The 18,391-nt window shown below is 42.2% G+C and overlaps 2 protein-coding genes across 3 annotated transcripts in view; one reads left to right on the top strand and one right to left on the bottom strand.

Moving 5' to 3' along the window:
* Window positions 1–2,552, bottom strand: part of fmc1 (formation of mitochondrial complex V assembly factor 1 homolog) — a 5,173-nt gene extending 2,621 nt beyond the window's left edge. Inside the window, exon 1 of the mRNA XM_050070348.1 lies at window positions 2,400–2,552. Within this exon, the coding sequence (XP_049926305.1) occupies window positions 2,400–2,552 (153 nt within the window). The remainder of the gene's footprint in view (window positions 1–2,399) is intronic.
* A 2,376-nt stretch (window positions 2,553–4,928) lies between these two features.
* Window positions 4,929–17,556, top strand: sox10 (SRY-box transcription factor 10). Of its 2 annotated transcripts, none has more exons than XM_050069984.1 (4): window positions 4,929–5,066; window positions 8,785–9,630; window positions 11,715–11,983; window positions 12,138–17,556. In XM_050069984.1, exons 2-4 carry the CDS (start codon window positions 9,188–9,190, stop codon window positions 12,926–12,928), a joined length of 1,503 nt encoding a protein of 500 aa, XP_049925941.1. In that variant the 5' UTR covers window positions 4,929–5,066; window positions 8,785–9,187; the 3' UTR covers window positions 12,929–17,556. The 2 variants fall into 2 exon arrangements, with proteins under 2 accessions (XP_049925941.1, XP_049925942.1); XM_050069985.1 differs by having other exon boundaries at window positions 11,715–11,875.
* Window positions 17,557–18,391: the final 835 nt, after the last annotated feature.

Here is an 18,391-nt window from a genome sequence, read left to right on the forward strand (position 1 = left end):
GATGAGTCACAAAAAATACCCATGTTTGGGGACCATAAAGCTGGTGGAAAAACAGCGATGAGTCACAAAAAACACCCATGTTTGGGGACTAAACACCTGGTGGAAAAACCTAAATGACTCACTAAAAAACAACTGGTTTTGTTGTTTGTTGGTGTGGCCTGCAACATGGTAGACTTCATGCTTGGCAGGTGTCTTGCCAATGTGTCATGCCATTCATCATTCCTTCCACCCACTGATGACAAAGTCAGCTCAAATATGAGAGAAATGTTGATTTGATATGTATGGAACATATTACAACATTTTCTTCTGACAACTGGACTGCTGAAACAAAACGATCAATTTTTGCATCTTGGCTACTTTGCAGAAGAGTGCTCATCTCTTGCTCCATAACACACAACGTAAAACACTTAAATATGGATTCTAGATTCCCTGCAGTGGAGACACTTTTTCCTCCTACTTAAACTTAAATCACTCCATCAGCCACGTAACTAGATACAATATACACAACAACTTCATGTAGTTTACAGGACACATGCACCAAGTAACGTACATGTAAAATTAGGGCTCTTTAAACATGGTTTTGAAATGAGTTGGGGTCAAGCTTACATTTTCATGTTAATAAATTGCAGCACATAAACCAAATGTGTTTCTATCTGGCTGGTATTATATCCTCTGAATCCAGTGTGCCCTACAATTTCTGTTAAATTATTACAAATTTGTACAAACCTGTTTACAGAGAGTGACATCATCTGGCACCAAAGATCAGCCAATACCAGCTTTCACACAGATTTTGTTTAAATCTAAAGCTCCATATTTATTGCTTTATTTTTGTTTAATCCTCTCAAAAACTGTGTTATCATGTGAGTATAATGACACGACAGGCTCTTAGAAACCACATCCTGAGAAACATAGGAGTGCCTCATATTTAGTAGAAATGTCAGGTTAAGAGAGGGCGATGACGATGTGAGCCTCTGGGTCTAACAGTCACAGGACTGTGTGGCTTCTATTTTGATGCTGTCGACCCAGAGCCCGCTGACCTTTAACTGTCACCCCTGCATGTGTGTGTGCTTCACAACAAACTACATCATTTCAGCCATGACAGGACAAGTTTTATAGTGCCATCTGTGTGTGTTTCTTTTCTAGGTTTAAAACCTCAGTCCTTTATAATCTTTGAATTTTGTCAGTGCTGCAATGTATTTACTGAAACTAAAACAGTTTTAATTTGCAGACTGAGCCTCAAAGGTTGCACACGTTTAGACAGTGAAGTCAAATCACCAGTTTAGTAAGAATCAAAGCAGATCCATTATTGCTACGAGTTTTCCTTTTTTCAAGTGATTTTATTACTTTTATATTCACTGTAAATTTCTCATAACATCACAAGTAACTATTTCGATCAAAGTTTATTCATGTAAATAATCTAATCAAATAATTAAGATTTTTGCACAGATTTGAATGGGCAAATGTTGTTTTTTTTATTCAGCATACAAATAATTTAATAAAGTAATTAAGATGAATTAATAAAAATTGTAAACTTGTATTGATTATTATTTCTCAAATCTACCAAAAGGCTGGAAGTCCCGCATCATTTCACTAAAACCATATCATTTAATGTTTTATATATAATTGGAAAATTATGTTTTTTTTCTTTTAAAAACTGTAAAGCTACTCAAGAAAAAAACAACTGTAATTATTGAGGCACAATTATACATTTTATAATAAGCAAGACAAGACTTTTCAATTCTTTATTTCCCTGGAATAAATGTATTATTTATATTATTTATAGGCCTAATAGAAAAAAAAGTAGGCTGGAGAAAATAATCCGATCTTAAATAACAGATGCATTTATAATGTTTTGGCTTATGAATTATTTTTTTTTATATATAGATAAAAACTGCCAATATTTGCAGCGATGAGGTATTATAGCAGCAGAATTATCTTAGGCTATATACATAAAGCCTACATTATGCAGTTATTTTTCCGAACGTTTCATCTATCTATTTTTGGCATAATTAAATTTCTAGTCTGCAGACTACAGAGGTCATCCATCATCATCCCGAGGGCAACATTTTCGGACAGAGGTCTGTAGGTTAGTATTTTATTAAACAAGAATAAATTATGTCGTCGCTTTTCTCCAGGCAGATAATTTGGAAGCTTTCTCACTGATACTTAAAATAAATAAAAAGTTTACTAACACATAAAATTCAAACCATTATTTGAGCAACCAGCACATTACTCCACAACATCTTGTGGCCACAGAACCGTGTAAGATTAATCTGCATTTTTCGGTCTCACCTAAACGTCACTCACTCATGGAGCGATGTATTTGTTGGGCCTGTTCATTTCCCCTCACCTCCGTTATTTGCGCACAAACATACACACACGCCAAAACAAGCACTCACGTCAAACCGAGGCCGGGCCGCAAATCCTCCGCTGCACAGCGGGAGAGAAATCCCCGGAGTGTCTCTGTGAAGATCCCCGGGTTTAAAGCTCCAGGAGCCGGACGGTCCCACCGCAGCCTCCCGGGGGCCCGAGTCGCCGCGCTCCTGGAGCATTTTACTCTTTATATGTGAGTTTGTTGAGACGCGGACAAAGAGTGGCGGTGGAGGGGAAGACACAAGCTTTTTCCTTCTTTTCTTTTCTTTTTTCATATGCACAGAACTGCTTTTTGTTCCCCCGCTTTTTTTTCATTAAAAGGAGAAGGGGGTGCTCGTTTTTGATCACATGATTCGAATTCACCTGAGATAAAACAAAGGACGCAAAGAAAGGAGGGAGAGAGGGAGAGAATCAGACAGAGAGATGCTCTCATGGTTAGGATTCCCTTATCACGGTCAACATTTAAAAAAAAAAAAAAAAAAAAGAAAAAGTGGTGATTTTTGGATTGGGTGCCAGTGTGTCGCATGGCGGGGATACAAGGGGTCATTGTTGGGGAAGAACAGCGCTGGTGTTTGTATCCGTGCGGCCCATAATGTCCCCTCTCGTCTCTCCTTTCTGCGTTAGACTGTTTGGTCTCTAACGCGCGCTCTGTTGCGCTCAGGCAGAGGCGCTGATGCAATTATAACAGTCACACATGGACATAAAGGGGCACACAGTCGGATGCCACCACGTAATCTTTTTAAGGGCCTTTGAATGTTATCTACACCTGCGATGTGGCGCTGAGTGCAAATGGATAAACATTCATATCAGTCTCAATTACACCCTGAGAATGTATGCTTTTATCTCGGGATCACTTTGGAAATATGTGTTTTTAAAGTGCTTTCCTCTGGGATGTTTGTGTCTCGCCACACCTTTGAGACGTTGTGCTTTATAAAAAATCAAATCAGACACATTTTACCACTTTAAATCCAGCATCGGTTTCGCAGCATCATGATATGCAATCATTCTGTGGCCCAAATGTTTGTTTCTGCCTAGAAATGGTGGAAACCTCCTTCACACGAGCCATTTCTGATGCAAATCCATTAACAGACCTTTATAAATGTTCAGTCAAAACAAACTATCTGATCGTGTTTATGTGCGCAACGGTGCGTAAAATCTGAGCACCTGTGTTCAAATCAAATCAGACACATTTTACCACTTTAAATCTTACATCGGCTTCGCGACATCACGATGAGCAATCATTCTGTGGCCCAAATGTTTGTTTCTGCCTGGAGAAGTGGTAAAACTTCCTTCACATGATGCAGATTCAGTAACACTGACCTTCATAATCATTCAGTCAAAAATAAACTATCTATCTGATCGTGTTTATGTGCGCAAAGGTGCGTAAAATCTGAGCACCTGTGCTGACAAAATGTAACACTCTCTCCTCTGCATCTTATTTAAGACTTGAACAGCATTTAACATGTTTGATGAACTCCACCCTCTGTCTGTTTGTCCCCATCTTCCTCAAAAACGGTTCAGGCCTCTGATATCCTCTGGGATTTTTTGTGCCATGGTGCTCCTTGGAGTCGTTGTGCTTTTAAATTCCTCACAAAAATTAAATCAGAAACATTTTACCACTTTAAATCTTACATCCGCTTCGCAACATCGTGATATGCAATCATTCTGTGGCCCAAATTTCTTCCTAGAAAAGTAGAAAAACTTCCTTCACACGATGCACATCCAGTAACACTGACCTTAATAAATAATCAGTCAAAACAAACTGTCTATTTGATCGTGTTTATGTGCACAAAGGTGCGTAAAATCTTTGTTGTCAAAATGCAACACTCTCCACTGGCTGCATCTTAGACTTGAACAGCATTGAACATGTTTGATGAACTCCAGCCTCTGTTTGTCTCAATTTAACGCAAAAAGCGATCAGGCCTCTGATAAAGCTTTAATTTAAATCTGTGGATATATGAAATTGCCTCCGAGCGTGTTCTGAAATCTAAAATTAAACTGCGTCATCATCGACACGTGAGAACACTAGTTTCTCAGCCGATGGATTGTCCTCGAAACTCCTGCAGGCAAAACGCTTAATTTAATTGAGTCCATATATGTTTTAGATTCGTGCAGCTTCGATTTAAGTAAGCGTATTTGAAATGTAAATATTGGCACCTGTAAGAGAAATTGTCCTTTTAATTAACTGGACTTCAAGTTAACACCAAAACAAGCCCTGCATAATTTCTCAGGTGTGCATTTACGTATGATTGATGGTCATCTTCACATGAAATCGTCAGAACAGATCATGTACAAAATGAAACGCCTTTGTACTTTGCTGTGCGTAAAATTTGGTGCGCACAATTACGCACGCTTATATATTAACTTCCACTTATTTTAGGGACACCAAACTTAAATTTTCCTCTCATTTTTATATTAAGAAAGAGCGAGGGCGCTGCAAAGAAAGAATTATTGCTTCAACCAATCAGAGCTCTCCTCCCCAGCATCCGCACTGCTCCTTTAAGACTCGTCCTCCCCAGCATCTTTTTTTTTCTCTCTGCCTCATACAAGGAGCTCTTTAAGCCCCGGCACCGACACACAGAGCAGGCATTCATACTCGGGCAGCGCGAGCGAGGGGGCTCGGGAGCGAGCGTCACTTTGGAAACTCACGGATTCTCGTGCTAAACCGGCGACCTCCTTTTCTCATTACTGAAGTAAGGCGCTTAGCATTTCCAACTCTTTCCTCTCTGCTGCTGCTGGGGGCTACTCTGACTCTGCGGTTTGATTGTTTCTTCTAGTCGGAATCGGAGAGGAGAACCCCAGACTCTGAATTAGAGATGTGATTTTAGAATCAAATAATCTTAACATTGCATTGATGATTATTAACAACTGTTGGCGAGCTCTGGCGTTGGTTTCAGACTGATCCAAAATGACTAATGACTTGTTCGTTCTTTAATAATTTAGCAAGTTATTTCAGTCACTCGGGTCTTTCTGTAGAACCACACGAGAACTGTGTCGTTAAAAGATGTTTTTTCATATTTTACGCACAATGTCCGACATTTTTTGGCGATGATTATCATAAAAAATATTTTTCCATATCGTGATAATTCTTGTAATGATAGCCTTGTTACTGTGTCAGTGTTACAAGTGCTCCTGTTTTCAGTTATCCATCATTTGTTTGGACAGTTTTTCTTGACAAGAAATTTAAAAGTCAAGCTTTTTCTTTTTAACTTGGAGACATTAACAACCCTTTTCGCACTAAGAAAAGCATAATGCTCAAACATTTTTTAAAGAAGGGGGAAGTTTTGAGAAGTTGAAAGAGACTGTGAAACAAATAAGCCTTATCCTCGACACGGACTTTGGTTCAGATGGAAAGAAAGCAGTGTCTGGACTATTTATTTACATATTTTGTGCATCTTTGGCTGGTTTGTTCTATATTTACTGTTGTTCTTGGGGGCTGTGCGGACTGGATGCCACCAGATATATGAGCTATTGTTAATCTAATCGCAGAAACAAGCAAATTAAGGCCAACTCTCTGGCAACTCAAGCGGCGATAATGAGTTCACATAGCCGGAATTCATTACGCACAGTAAATGTGCTCAGTGATGTAAATTAACAACAAGCGTGATTTGAGGGGTGTTTCAAAAACAATTTATATGTAACATATTATCAGATAATAAAATCAAATGACAACTGATGAGCGTGCCCAGCGGATAGACGACTCTCTGTTGAGTCCGTGATTCGCTTGTTTGTTCCTAATTTGAGGCGCAATCTGTTAAATAAATAACATACTTTATAATCAGTGTGGTCAGTGACTAAAGAGAATTATAAGCACTTTAAGATCATTGCTCTTGTCTTTCTTTGATAAGATCGACATGATAAGCAAACAGAGGCAACGTGTGCGCAATGGCGCGTCTGGTGCCTTTACGCACGATGTTTACGCATTGTGTCTGTGCAGCAGGGACACTGTGGAGACAGTCTGTGAAGTGGCCTTGCAGACCAGGTGGCAGGCGAATATCATTATCAATGCGCCTCGGACAGATGGTGAAGCTTTACGCACCTCTGCTGGAACTGGATCCGATTCTTGACATTCAGTCTGACGTTAATTAAACATTGTCAGAAGACGTCAAACGCTTATTAAGAGTCACACGACACCATGTGTAATTTACCTCTGGTAGGCCTATATATTGTCAGAATCATTATATAAACTCACTTATAGCAGCCTGTATGCATAGTTTGTTTCTAGGCTTAACGTTAAAACAGCGCTGAACATTTTCCCCAAATATAAAGGTGAGGTAACCTGAGTGTTAAGTGGGTATATCCCCCCCTACTTAACCCACACATGAACACACAGACTGTAAAACTGACATGCTGTTTCATAATGTCACTGGACGTGAGCGAGATCGCTAATTTTCCTGCAACACGACACCGGGGCAGAAAACAAACCAGCGCGCTGTGCGTTGCTGGTTCACAGGAAGTTCGCTGATTTCGGACGTAAAGTTCGAGGCGGGCGTGTTGATTTAATAGACAAAACAAGGACACATTTTGCTCCCGCCGATAGACCTGCCCCTGTTTGACAAACAGACTGTGTCTAATTCACACACGCGGACCGTACCGACGCGCACGCACACACGAGGTTTATATTTCCAGCGCCAGGCCGTGTTTATCCAAGAAGTGCGGGGTATAAATCCAACGTCTGTGCTGCTGCGGCCTCGTATCATTCCAACACTCTCTCTCCAGGGAGCTTGGAATAACTGCTAAACCTTTAACAGTAGGAAAGGGGTGGAGGGGTGGGGGTTGGGGGGGTGCAGGCCTGCAGAGGCGCGGCGTTATGGAGCTGGACCTCTGCAAATATGTATAGCCTAGACTTATTTTAAGACTGAACTTTATACACTTTAGGAATAAAAGAAACCTCTGTAAATTTTAATTCTGAAAAAATTCCTAACTGTTAAACCAGTCTTAACCCATTTGATAAAACTGATTTAATGTTCCAGGTATGTGAAAATAAAAATTGAATAGAAGCAATGAACACATGTGAGACTATTTTAGCCCATGCACCTTTGTTTCTCACATAGTTTTCAGCGAATATGAAGTTTAGGTTTAGGTTTATTTTATTTAATATGGACATCACAAATACATTGAGACTGTCCCAGTGGACAGACCAGATGCCTTTGCTTAGGTGTGTGTAGCACACGTGCTAATTTTCAACACCAGTCCATAGGCGGCTTTTCTGAAAACACAGAGCAATGAACACATGTGAGACTATTTTAGCCCATGCACCTTTGTTTCTCACATAGTTTTCAGCGAATATGAAGTCCTTTATATGTTGTCCTACATGAAAATGTCTCCAATACTCACATGAAGTTTCAACATAAATGTAGATTTCAGATAAAAGAAGCAGAGGATTTTTATTCTGGCGACATTTGAGACATTTACACTATAAATTTGATGCAAACTTGCGCACAAATTCGCAGAAATAAATTCACCCGAACGCATGAAATTAAACTTACTCGTCTGTGCACACTGTAACTTTTTAACAGTTTTTTTCCTGATGAAGGTCTAGTCACCGTAACGTTGCAGTTGAATTAAAGTCATTATTTTTGCAAGTTAGAGAGTGTGTAGGAGTCTTTTCCACAAGTTTTGTTCTTCTCCTCCCTCATACGCACCTGTTTGGAAATAGTTGTGTGAAGTATTCCTTTGTTGTGTGTGGCAATATGTATCATCACACAGTGCCAAGTATCAATTTTTTAATTATATAAATTATTAATATTACAAATACAAATTAAACTTTAGGTAGCCTAGAATAATAAAATCAAATGCTTTTCCAGTCCACTATACATTTTGCTGCAAAAAATAAAAAATAAAATAGCTGAAGCAAGCTGAAAACTCCTCTTACTTATCTTATTTGATGAAATAGATGTTTTCCTTTGGGGACATAATTTACAGTTGGAAAAAGTAATACATTGCAATATATTTAAAATTGCAATAATATTTTATCGTGACTTAAGTATCGTGATCATATCGGGATTCCCCCCGCTACTTTTTATATGTGTCCCTCCTGGAGATTGAAGCAATCACTGGAGACTCTCTCTTTTCATTTCTTTATAAGGGTTGCTATTTAAAGGTGGAGGCAATGTGAGGACTTTCCCCACAAAGGGACTACTTTATTGAGAAAAACTGGGGTGGGACAATCACTTCAGGGCCAGTCTTTTAGCTTTTATAACTGTGATGGAGAGAAAATCACTGTGCAAAATCAAGCCCGAATGATCCACACAGTGAGGTCTTTACTTCGCCTCATGTATTGAAAACACTCACAGACAACAGCTCCTCCACCTGAGAGATAGATTGAATACACCTACAGGTGTTGGTGAAGTATCTGTTGCCTGATTAGGCATTGCTGATCTGACGCTCCTGATCATTCTGCTGTTCCAGGTCGTCTCTGTTGGATATCAACCGCGGGACAAACGGAGGAGAGAGTGAAGGGGAAGTCAGGAGGGAAGTGAGACTGGGTGAGTTTGGTGCTGACAGTTGTGCATTAGCAGGTAAACTGGGGTCCAAGGTGCGCGCTGAGCCGCCTATGATACCAACAACACGGATGGAAAGAACTTTAATGTGGAACCCTCACAGAGTTTTGCAACGGAGGCTGAGAGTAGAGACAGACTGGCAGTTCATATTATAACTTGAAGGAGCCCAGAGGGACAGATCAGACAGCCGACACTCCGTGCATCACTGTAGGGATTAACAGCATCAAGGACCCGACAGGTAGAGCTGAGCGTTTAGGAACAGACCTTGCATCTTCTGCGCACCTGGTGGCTTGTGTGTGTGTAGGAGGAGGATGTCCAGAGAGGAGCAGAGCTTGTCGGAGGTTGAGCTCAGCCCGGGGATGTCGGACGACAGTCGCTCTCTGTCGCCGGGTCATTCCTCTGGTGCGACTGGCGGGGGGGACTCGCCTCTCCACGGGCAGCAGCAGCCGCAGCTGCCGCAGCTGGCGAGTCTGGACGACTCGACGGCGGGCTGCTCGTCCATCAAATCCGACGATGAGGACGACCGCTTCCCGGCAGGAATCCGTGATGCAGTCAGCCAGGTGCTCAACTGCTACGACTGGACCCTCGTGCCCATGCCCGTGCGCGTGAACACCGGAAACAAGAACAAGCCGCACGTGAAGAGGCCCATGAACGCCTTCATGGTGTGGGCGCAGGCGGCGCGGAGGAAACTGGCCGACCAACACCCGCACCTGCACAACGCGGAGCTCAGCAAGACCCTGGGGAAGCTCTGGAGGTGAGGAGGCCATTTCATGTGGATAGTTCAGCGCTGTCAGATCACTGTCATCATGCTCACACAGAAATGTGTAGACAGTAAAAGAAGTAACTATCTACTGCTCTTTGTTTTTACTAAATAACAAGGTTGAGGATAAATCTGCAGATAAGGGACAGGGTTTGTTTTCAGGGTGGGGGTTTGGGGAAATAGCTCCAGATTAGCACAGGGCAAAGGTCAGTGTCATGGTCAAGCCTGAGGGTTTCAAGAATAAATGCAACTGGGTAAAGCAATCTCAATTCAATTTCAATCTCCTGTAATCTTCTATTAATTTTACATTTTTGTGCACCATCAATCTTTTACCTAAGGCAATAGGAGTAGATTTCGGGGAGGACATGGGGGACAAGTCCTTCTCAATATTTAGAACATGTGCATTTGTCCCCGCTAATAAAAACATGCAAGTAGCAGAAGATTTTTATTTGAATTAAAGACACTTCCACCATAAATCGATGCAAGGCAAAAAATTATGCAGGAAAATTTCCCCCAAATGCAGGAAATTAAGAGTTTGATGCTCAAAATATCCTGGGGGAGGACTGCAAACCCCCGTTTCAAATGTACCTTCCTTCCAAGTGTTGACACAAAACCTACACCCTTGCTTCAGGCCAACTTGAACAAGCACACTCACGTAGCTGCCGATAGACAAGTGGTGTAAGATGCTGCGTACTTTTACAGATAAAACTGTGAAAGCTCACTGTAGGTTATTGTGTAAACACTACTTCTTTATTATTCTTCTTAATCAATGACATTTTTTCTTATTATAAAATCAGGATAATTATGCAACAAGCCTTTGCTCCTTTTCTCTGGACCATTTAGTTTAAGTCATGTGCTTTATTTTCTTATGAACAAAAGGCACAGTTGAGAAAGTAAAGCAACACAACATGCCCCCACCTGAGCTGATGTGTGGTATTATATTTTCTGCTAAAACTATTTGCTGTAATTGAGTTTTACTGTATATGACCATGATTTTTAGTAGACATCGTTGCCCTAAGACACTGCCACAGTACCTCAGTAGACATTTTTCCGCACAGCTCACCAGCTGCGAAGTGTATATATGTGTTTACTGTGAGTTTGTCATGGTCACATGTTCCTGAATCCAGGCTAATTTTATAGACTGGCCATGTACCTGGAGTAAATGGCTCCTGAGGGAAACGGAGGGTGTTTTCACAAGCTTTCAGCTCACGTTTAAAGTGCAGTTTTTTAACCCTCAAACGTAAAGGCTTTGCAAGATTCTTTTTAACTGTGTCTGAGTGCTCAAGCGTCAACACCGCTGCCTCACGATCACCTGCAGTTCTTTACGGTCATAGTTCTGCCAGACTACACATCCAGTGTCCGTGTTCTCACACAGAACACTCGCTACTTGCTAAAAAGAAGGTCAGAAAAGTTAAATTCATTAACGTTGTGTGGACTGAGCATTTATTAGATAAAGACTTGACCCTGGGCTCAGGCATGATTGGTTAATTGGCCCAGAAACATGAAGAACAGGGAGGTTGAGGAAGGTCAGGGGTTTCTCATGCCATTCCTGCCAGCAGTAGTAATAAGGAGCTCGGTTTCATGTTTGCAGACAGGATGCATCTTTGGCCTGTTTTATTTCATTACTGTCTAGCAGCAGTCAAATGCCCCTGGCAGGCATTACAATGGATGCACATACACAGAATAAAGCACTATGTATCAATATGCGCTAAAATGGACTAAACTTATTTGTGGAAAACGTGTTGCCAAGCATATCTGTGAAAATAATTTTGACCCATATACTGTATGTTGATATTCTTTAAAGCCTGTTATTCCAGATCCTTCACTTTCTCCAGAACTCTTAAAGAAATCGTCTTAAGGTGCATTTCATGTTACCATTTACATATACTTTAAATGTTTTCAGATTCCCTACACCAAAAGAAAAGTTCCCAACATTTCCTCACTTTTGGATGACCTTGTAGAATATATATCGCAGCTAAAAACCAACATTATGGCTTAATTCTTATTGAGTGCTGGGACTTCTCTTCTTCATACTTTAAACAACCCAATCTACCTTCCATCTTCCCTTTTTATCTAAGGCTTCTTAATGAGAGTGACAAGCGACCCTTCATCGAGGAGGCAGAGAGGCTGCGGAAGCAGCACAAGAAGGACTACCCTGACTACAAATACCAGCCAAGACGCCGCAAGAGTGGAAAGCCAGGTTCTGGATCAGGAAGTGAGGCCGATGGCCATTCGGAGGGTGAGGTCACCCACAGCCAACCTCACTACAAGGGCCTCCAGCTGGATGTGGCCCTGAGTGGGGGAGCCGGGTCACCTCTGGCAGATGGGCACCACCCTCTTGCTGCAGGTGGGCTGCAGGCTCCCTGCCACGATGTTACTGATAGCATCCCTGTCACACTGTTAGATCAGTGTAGATAAAACTAGACAGTGTGGCACACAGAGAATTACTTGGGTGTGCCAAGAAAATTACTGTAACCACATGTTTTCTTGTGTCTTTACAGGTCAGAGTCACAGTCCTCCCACACCTCCTACCACTCCCAAGACCGAGCCTCAGTCTGGGAAGGCAGGGGATGGAAAGCGAGAGGGTGCTGGGAATGGGGGCTCCCGTGGTGCAATGGGAGCAGAGGGGAGCTCAGGTGCTCCGGGATCTGGCAAACCTCACATCGACTTTGGTAATGTGGACATTGGTGAGATGAGCCACGAGGTGATGGCAAACATGGAGTCTTTTGATGTCAATGAGTTTGACCAGTACCTTCCACCTAATGGACACCCAGGGGTTGGGCAGAGTGCTGGGGCAGGAGCAGCTGCAACGACTTCGCCTGTCTCTCCGTACACCTACGGCATATCCTCAGCTCTGGCAGCAGCCAGTGGACACTCCGCAGCCTGGCTCTCTAAGCAGCAGCAGCCGCTGCAACATCACGGCCCCCCTCTGGGCTCAGACCCTTCCAAGGCCCAGATCAAGAGTGAGGCTGGAGGTGCTGGGGGTCACTTCACAGAGGGAGCCTCAGTAGGTTCCCATGTCACCTACACTCCCCTCAGCCTCCCTCACTACAGCTCTGCCTTCCCCTCACTGGCCTCCAGGGCTCAGTTTGCTGAATATGCTGACCACCAGGCCTCAGGGTCATACTACGCCCACTCCAGTCAGGCCTCGGGGCTGTACTCTGCCTTCTCTTACATGGGGCCCTCCCAGAGGCCCCTGTACACTGCCATCACTGACCCAGCCAGCGTACCGCAGTCACACAGCCCCACGCACTGGGAACAACCCATCTACACGACACTGTCGCGGCCATGACAGACAACGAGACCAGAGGGCACTGGTGCAGGTTCAGCCCCCATGTCAGACCCGAGGAGCAGCAGCTACAACAGCAGTGTTGGTGGTATCGGTGGTGAAAGTGGTCTGGGCTGGGGGGATTGGGCAGGCACTGGGAGAGTCGGCAGGGGAGGCAGGAGGGGAGAAACCCCGTACTGCTCTCGCCCAGATGCAGAAGCGCTGTCACAGCCCAAGGATGAGCTTGGAGCGTGGTGCTTTTGAAGCGTGGTTGATTATTTGGGGCACTCAGTGTAGTAGTGAGAGAATGTATTACATTGCACCCACCATCACAGAGTTCAGGTTAGATTCACAGCAGCCAAGCCTCTGGCGCTCTAAACAGCATAATTGGCAGTGTTCATAAGTGGAAAAGGATCATGTCCCTGTCAGTTTGGTGACTCCATGTATATCAGAGGAGACACCTTGTAGTCCACAGCCCTCCCCAAGAATCCACAAGGGGTCAGTGGCACCAGAGAACATGGTACACACTGATAATTAGCAAGACTTTGATCTGTATTGTGAAGGGTGTGACTGAGACGGAGCCAAATTCATTATATATGAAATGGGGAATACTGTAATAGAAGAATGGAGTGCCAAACTATTTGGCTGTGGCCCATTCACTTCTCAGGCAAGATTGACCTTTTATCAAACTGATGTTAGTTTTGTATTGCTTTTGGAAATCAATGCAACAATTACTGATGTCATTCTGTTGGTACATTTGACCCTATTTAATTCAAATGATTATGCTGTGTTCATTTAACATGCCTTTTGTACACACAATTAACATGCATGGAAGAAAAATGCCATAAAACTCTGCTGAAGTTTTGTTAATTGTATATTAAGTCAAAAAAAAATTTTTCATGATGACTGACTATTATCATTGAACGATGTACTTGAAATTACAAATGTACGTTTATTGATGAAGATTTGTAAAATGACCAAAGTTTTGAGACCAAAACTTGCAGAACAGAAACTGATGTTTCTCCCAACGTGACACTCAAAACTACCTTACATTTTGTAGCTAATTAGTTTTCTCTTAGCTGTCAACATTTTTCCAATGTGACTGAAACATACTGGTGTCAAAAGCTACTTTCACCTTATTTTTTTCCACAGTGGCACTGATGAGTGTGATGAGTTTCATCAATATCTGACGCATTCGTGAAGAACATTCATGACAAAAGACAATGCTGAACAAATATAAATGCAGCACTTTTGTTTTTGCTTCCATTTTTCACGAGTTACAATAAAAAATCTTACACTTTTCGCTACACCCACAAAAGGTTTAGTTCTCTAAAAGGCTCTCCTTAAATCCATTTTAGTGAGCATTTCGCCAACTTAATCCACCCACGAGACAAGCGTGGCATATCAAGGTGCTGATTAAACAGGATGGTTATTACACAGGTGTTGTCTTGAGCTGCTCACAATAAAAAGCCACTCTGAAATGTGCAGTTTGATCACACGCTGACTGCACGGATGAAACAATAAGCCGAACATAAGCAGTCTCCAATGTCGTTTCCAAGAATTTGGCAGTACATCCAACTGGCCCAGTGAGCCAGTCCAGGACCTTCACATCAAGATCGTCTCAGCACAGCCACTGAGATGAGCTTCCCTGAGACAGCTTCTGACGGTTTGTGTAGCAATTCTGAGTCTGGAGGTCTTAAATCTTAAATCTCGATGCTGCACTGACATAGTATGTTTATTTTGATAGAGACTGTATGCAAATGGAACATTTCCTGTGAAAATGGAAGTGTATTTTGAAAAGACACAATGCATATAACAGGCTAAAGTTGACAAGGCATCCCACAACATCAACAACAGACACACCCAGACTACCTTGTAAATCGTATGTAGACGTGAAAAGTCCACAACCAAGCAAATATGTGACGAGGTCGGAGTGACAATGTGCTGCCAGGTTGGGTTACACATGATTTGCAGTTGTGAGGCCGATTGGATGTACTGCCAAATTCTCGCACATGACATTGAAGACGGTTTATGGTGGTAAAATTAACATTCAACTCACAGGCAACAGCTCTGGTGGACGTTCCTGCAGTTGGCATGCCAACAGCACTCTCCCTCAAAACTTGCAACATCTGTGGCATTGTGTTATGTGATAAATGTACACGTTTTAGAGTGTTTAGGGTGTTATTGTGAGCCTCACAAGGCACACCTGTGTGCTAATGATGCAGTTTAATCAGTATGTTAATATGCCACACCTGTCAGGTGGATGGACTTTGTTGGCAAATTGATCACTGACACAGAATTTGTGAGCAAAATTTAAGAAACCTTAGCCTTTTGTGTGCATAGGAAAAGAAACAGAAACTCGAAAAATGGGATCAAAAACAAAAGTGTTGGGTTTATATTTTTGCTCAGCATACTTGCATAATCCATTTTTGCTTTCCATGGCTGCAGCGTGTCATAGAATACATATAGAAGCTTTTTCATTGTTTTAACCATTGACTGTATTAATGCTTTTTGCCGTTACTTTCTCCACTAAAAATCTGCACCACTGCCTTTTCTTTTCCTTTTTAATATCATTCAAAATGTGTATATAGAACAGTATTCAACGTAAAATGTCAGATCTTTTGATTGTAGTTGTGTAACTTTTAAAAAAGAAGCATTTTGGGGACAGTTTTAATGTGGGAGATGCCAATACTGAGAAACAGTTGCCAGAGATTGAGCGAGCAAAGCTTCCTGGAGATAATATGTTTTAACACAGCCTTATATTAAACTCAAAATGTGCCTGGTCCTTAACAATACCTGCTATTCATGCATGAAACAGAGAAGTGTTTTATCTGTTATGTTTGTGCCTTTCCCAGCGTTGTGGACTATTAGTTAAACTGTTTTACACATTATGTTTATCTCTGTTTGGTATCTGTAGTCTACTGTGTTTCCTCATCTCCAAAACAGAACTGTATTTTGAATATCTTATTCTCCACGTGCTTTGTTTTTATATATATATATATGTATCACTCAAATATTCTTTATCACTACTGGACACAGATCCAGACAATATGCATGCAGCACTGCTTGTTTTAATTCACAGTCCATGGAAGCTTAAAGTCTGTTTGTATTTAACCATTGACCTCCAGCACAAGAGGCCACGTTACATCTTTGTTGCTATGTGTGAATTATGTGTAACGTTGCTATGAATTTTACATCTCCTATTTATATTTGTTTCATGTTTGTGTGCGCTGTTAAATTGTTTCTCTCCATTATGAGGACAACTGTTGACTGTTACTGCCATTTTAGTATTTCATTTTTTGTTTTTCTTTCTTGTATAACTGTTGCCAGCACAGCACGGCAACACGACTTCTTAATAACAGCAGGAGCGAAAGCCTAAACATGTGATGATGACTAATGACCTTTTGCGCTCACTTGAAATAAAGCTCTATTATTTCTGCTTTGATACAAGTCCGCCTCTTGGAATATTTTTATGAGGAAATAAATGACGAAACTAATAAACAGCTCATCTCAGTCATCAACAAATTGCTCCTGTTTTATGAGGTTGATAAAAACTCATCAACAAAAACACGTCTTTATGGCATCTCCGCATAACTAAAGGATAATTCACTTTCGCTGGTTGGGACTCACAGCTACAGCAATCTACAACCGTTCGCAAAGGTAAGGTGAACATGAGTGATGATGCAGGTGGTGTATGAGTGGGGACGGTGTGTTTCAAAAGCAGCACGCATCAGATGTACATTCGTAGCATGTAGCCGTCTACTGCAACTGCAAGTTTCCTCAGACTGAACTTGAACTAATCCAGCCCCAGATGAGGGTAAGATTGGTTATGCGTGCCTATATGCATATTTCAGTGTGCATGTATGTGTGTGTGTTTCTCTGTGTCGCGGGTTAAGCCTGACTCCTAATTCCCTCTCTTTAATCGGCTGTGTGATACTTTGGAAAGACAAAGAGGGCCATTGAAGGGGAGCTAGGGGAGGAGGGAAACAGGGGCATTGAGGGAGCCTTACCCATAACTGCCTGGCCTGTAGCTTCACCAGGATACAAAGGGACTCTCATACTTGCTCTGCACATAGACCCTGCAACCCCCACTACCCACTACCCAACCTCCTCCTCTCATCCCCCACACTCACCCCATCCACTAAAAAAAACCCTCTTGTTTCAGGTTGTAATGGGATTAAAACATTCCAAAAGTTAAGAGCGTTAACCAGAAGGAAGATGTAGGTAGAGATATTTCATTACGTGAATTCTGAGCAGCAAACCGTCAAAGCAGGTGTCGTTCAGGAGCAGAAGGACTGGGAACAGACGGTCAATGGAGCCATGAGGTCACCCCACCACCATACGGTGCAGAGGAAGAATGGATCAAAAGCATAGTTCGTTAAGTAGAAGGGTTTCTCCAAGTCATAGAGACACATTGAAGTTTTGGTAAAATGTAACTCAAGTATTGCAGAGCTGATCTAAGGTTCTCATTCACCATCCTGATGAGACACCAAGTAATCACATGAAGTATATAGCATGGGTATGGACAACACTCTAAAATATGAAAGCATGAAGAGAAAAAAGCTAAAGCTGGCCACATTAGTTGGGTCTGATCTAAAAGGGACAGTTCACCCTATTTATCAATAGTCATTGTTTTGGTGTGAGATGCTGAGTGGTGGAGAAATCGGCTGTAAAGATGTCTGCCTTCTGTCCAATATTATGGAACAAGATGGCACTAACAAAAAAAAAAAAAAAAAAAAAACCTCAACAGCATATCTTTTTCTATAAATCATGACCCAGTTACTCAAGATAATCCACAGACCATGTTGTGTGCAGTTTTATGTAGGAACTACTTTCGCTCCACTGAACTACACCCACCAACTGTGTCATTGCACTGAAGGAAGGGTGCATCTGCTACCTCAGCTAGCATCACTGAGCTAACAAATGTTACAGCTCAGCCAAGGAGGACGCCATTAATGTTTACATCTTGCGCTGACACGAGCACGAGCCTCTCGTCTATGAGTAGATGCACACTTCCTTCTGCAGAGTGCAGTTGGCGAGTGTAGTTCGGTAGAGAGAAAATAGTTCCTACATGAATCTGCTCACAATAAGGTTTGTAGATTACAGGCCTGTTTCCACCACAGGAACTTTGGGGTAATTTTACGGGGCCGGGGCCGTTGGTGCGTGTCTCCACCGCAGGAACCACCCCCGAAGGACAGAGTTCTGGAACTTCTACAGGGGCTAAACAAGTCCCTGCCTCGGAGTAGGTACTCAGAACGGCCCCGAGAAACTTCTGGCTGGGGCTAGGGGATTACTTGGTGCTGATTGGATATACTCAAGGCGGGATGTGACGTTTTGTAATTAACAACATGGTTATCGTAGTTTAGCTAGGCTAACCGTTAGCTGTTAGCGGTGTCTGTAATAACTCTGGTCACGGTCCGTGAAAAAAATATTTTTTCCAGCAGATATCTTAGTTAAAACATGATTGAGCTAGCAAAGCAGTTTTGT

This window comes from Epinephelus moara, chromosome 18 (genome assembly GCF_006386435.1).
Source record: "Epinephelus moara isolate mb chromosome 18, YSFRI_EMoa_1.0, whole genome shotgun sequence".
Taxonomy (NCBI): Eukaryota; Metazoa; Chordata; class Actinopteri; order Perciformes; family Serranidae; genus Epinephelus; species Epinephelus moara.

Excerpts from the sequence above, each read along its gene's own strand:
- sox10 (XM_050069984.1), top strand. The coding sequence starts at position 9,188 with ATGTCCAGAGAGGAGCAGAGCTTGTCGGAGGTTGAGCTCAGCCCGGGG. Across the intron at positions 9,631-11,714 it reads ACCCTGGGGAAGCTCTGGAG|GCTTCTTAATGAGAGTGACA; the intron begins GTGAGGAGGCCA and ends TTTTTATCTAAG. Across the intron at positions 11,984-12,137 it reads GCACCACCCTCTTGCTGCAG|GTCAGAGTCACAGTCCTCCC; the intron begins GTGGGCTGCAGG and ends GTGTCTTTACAG.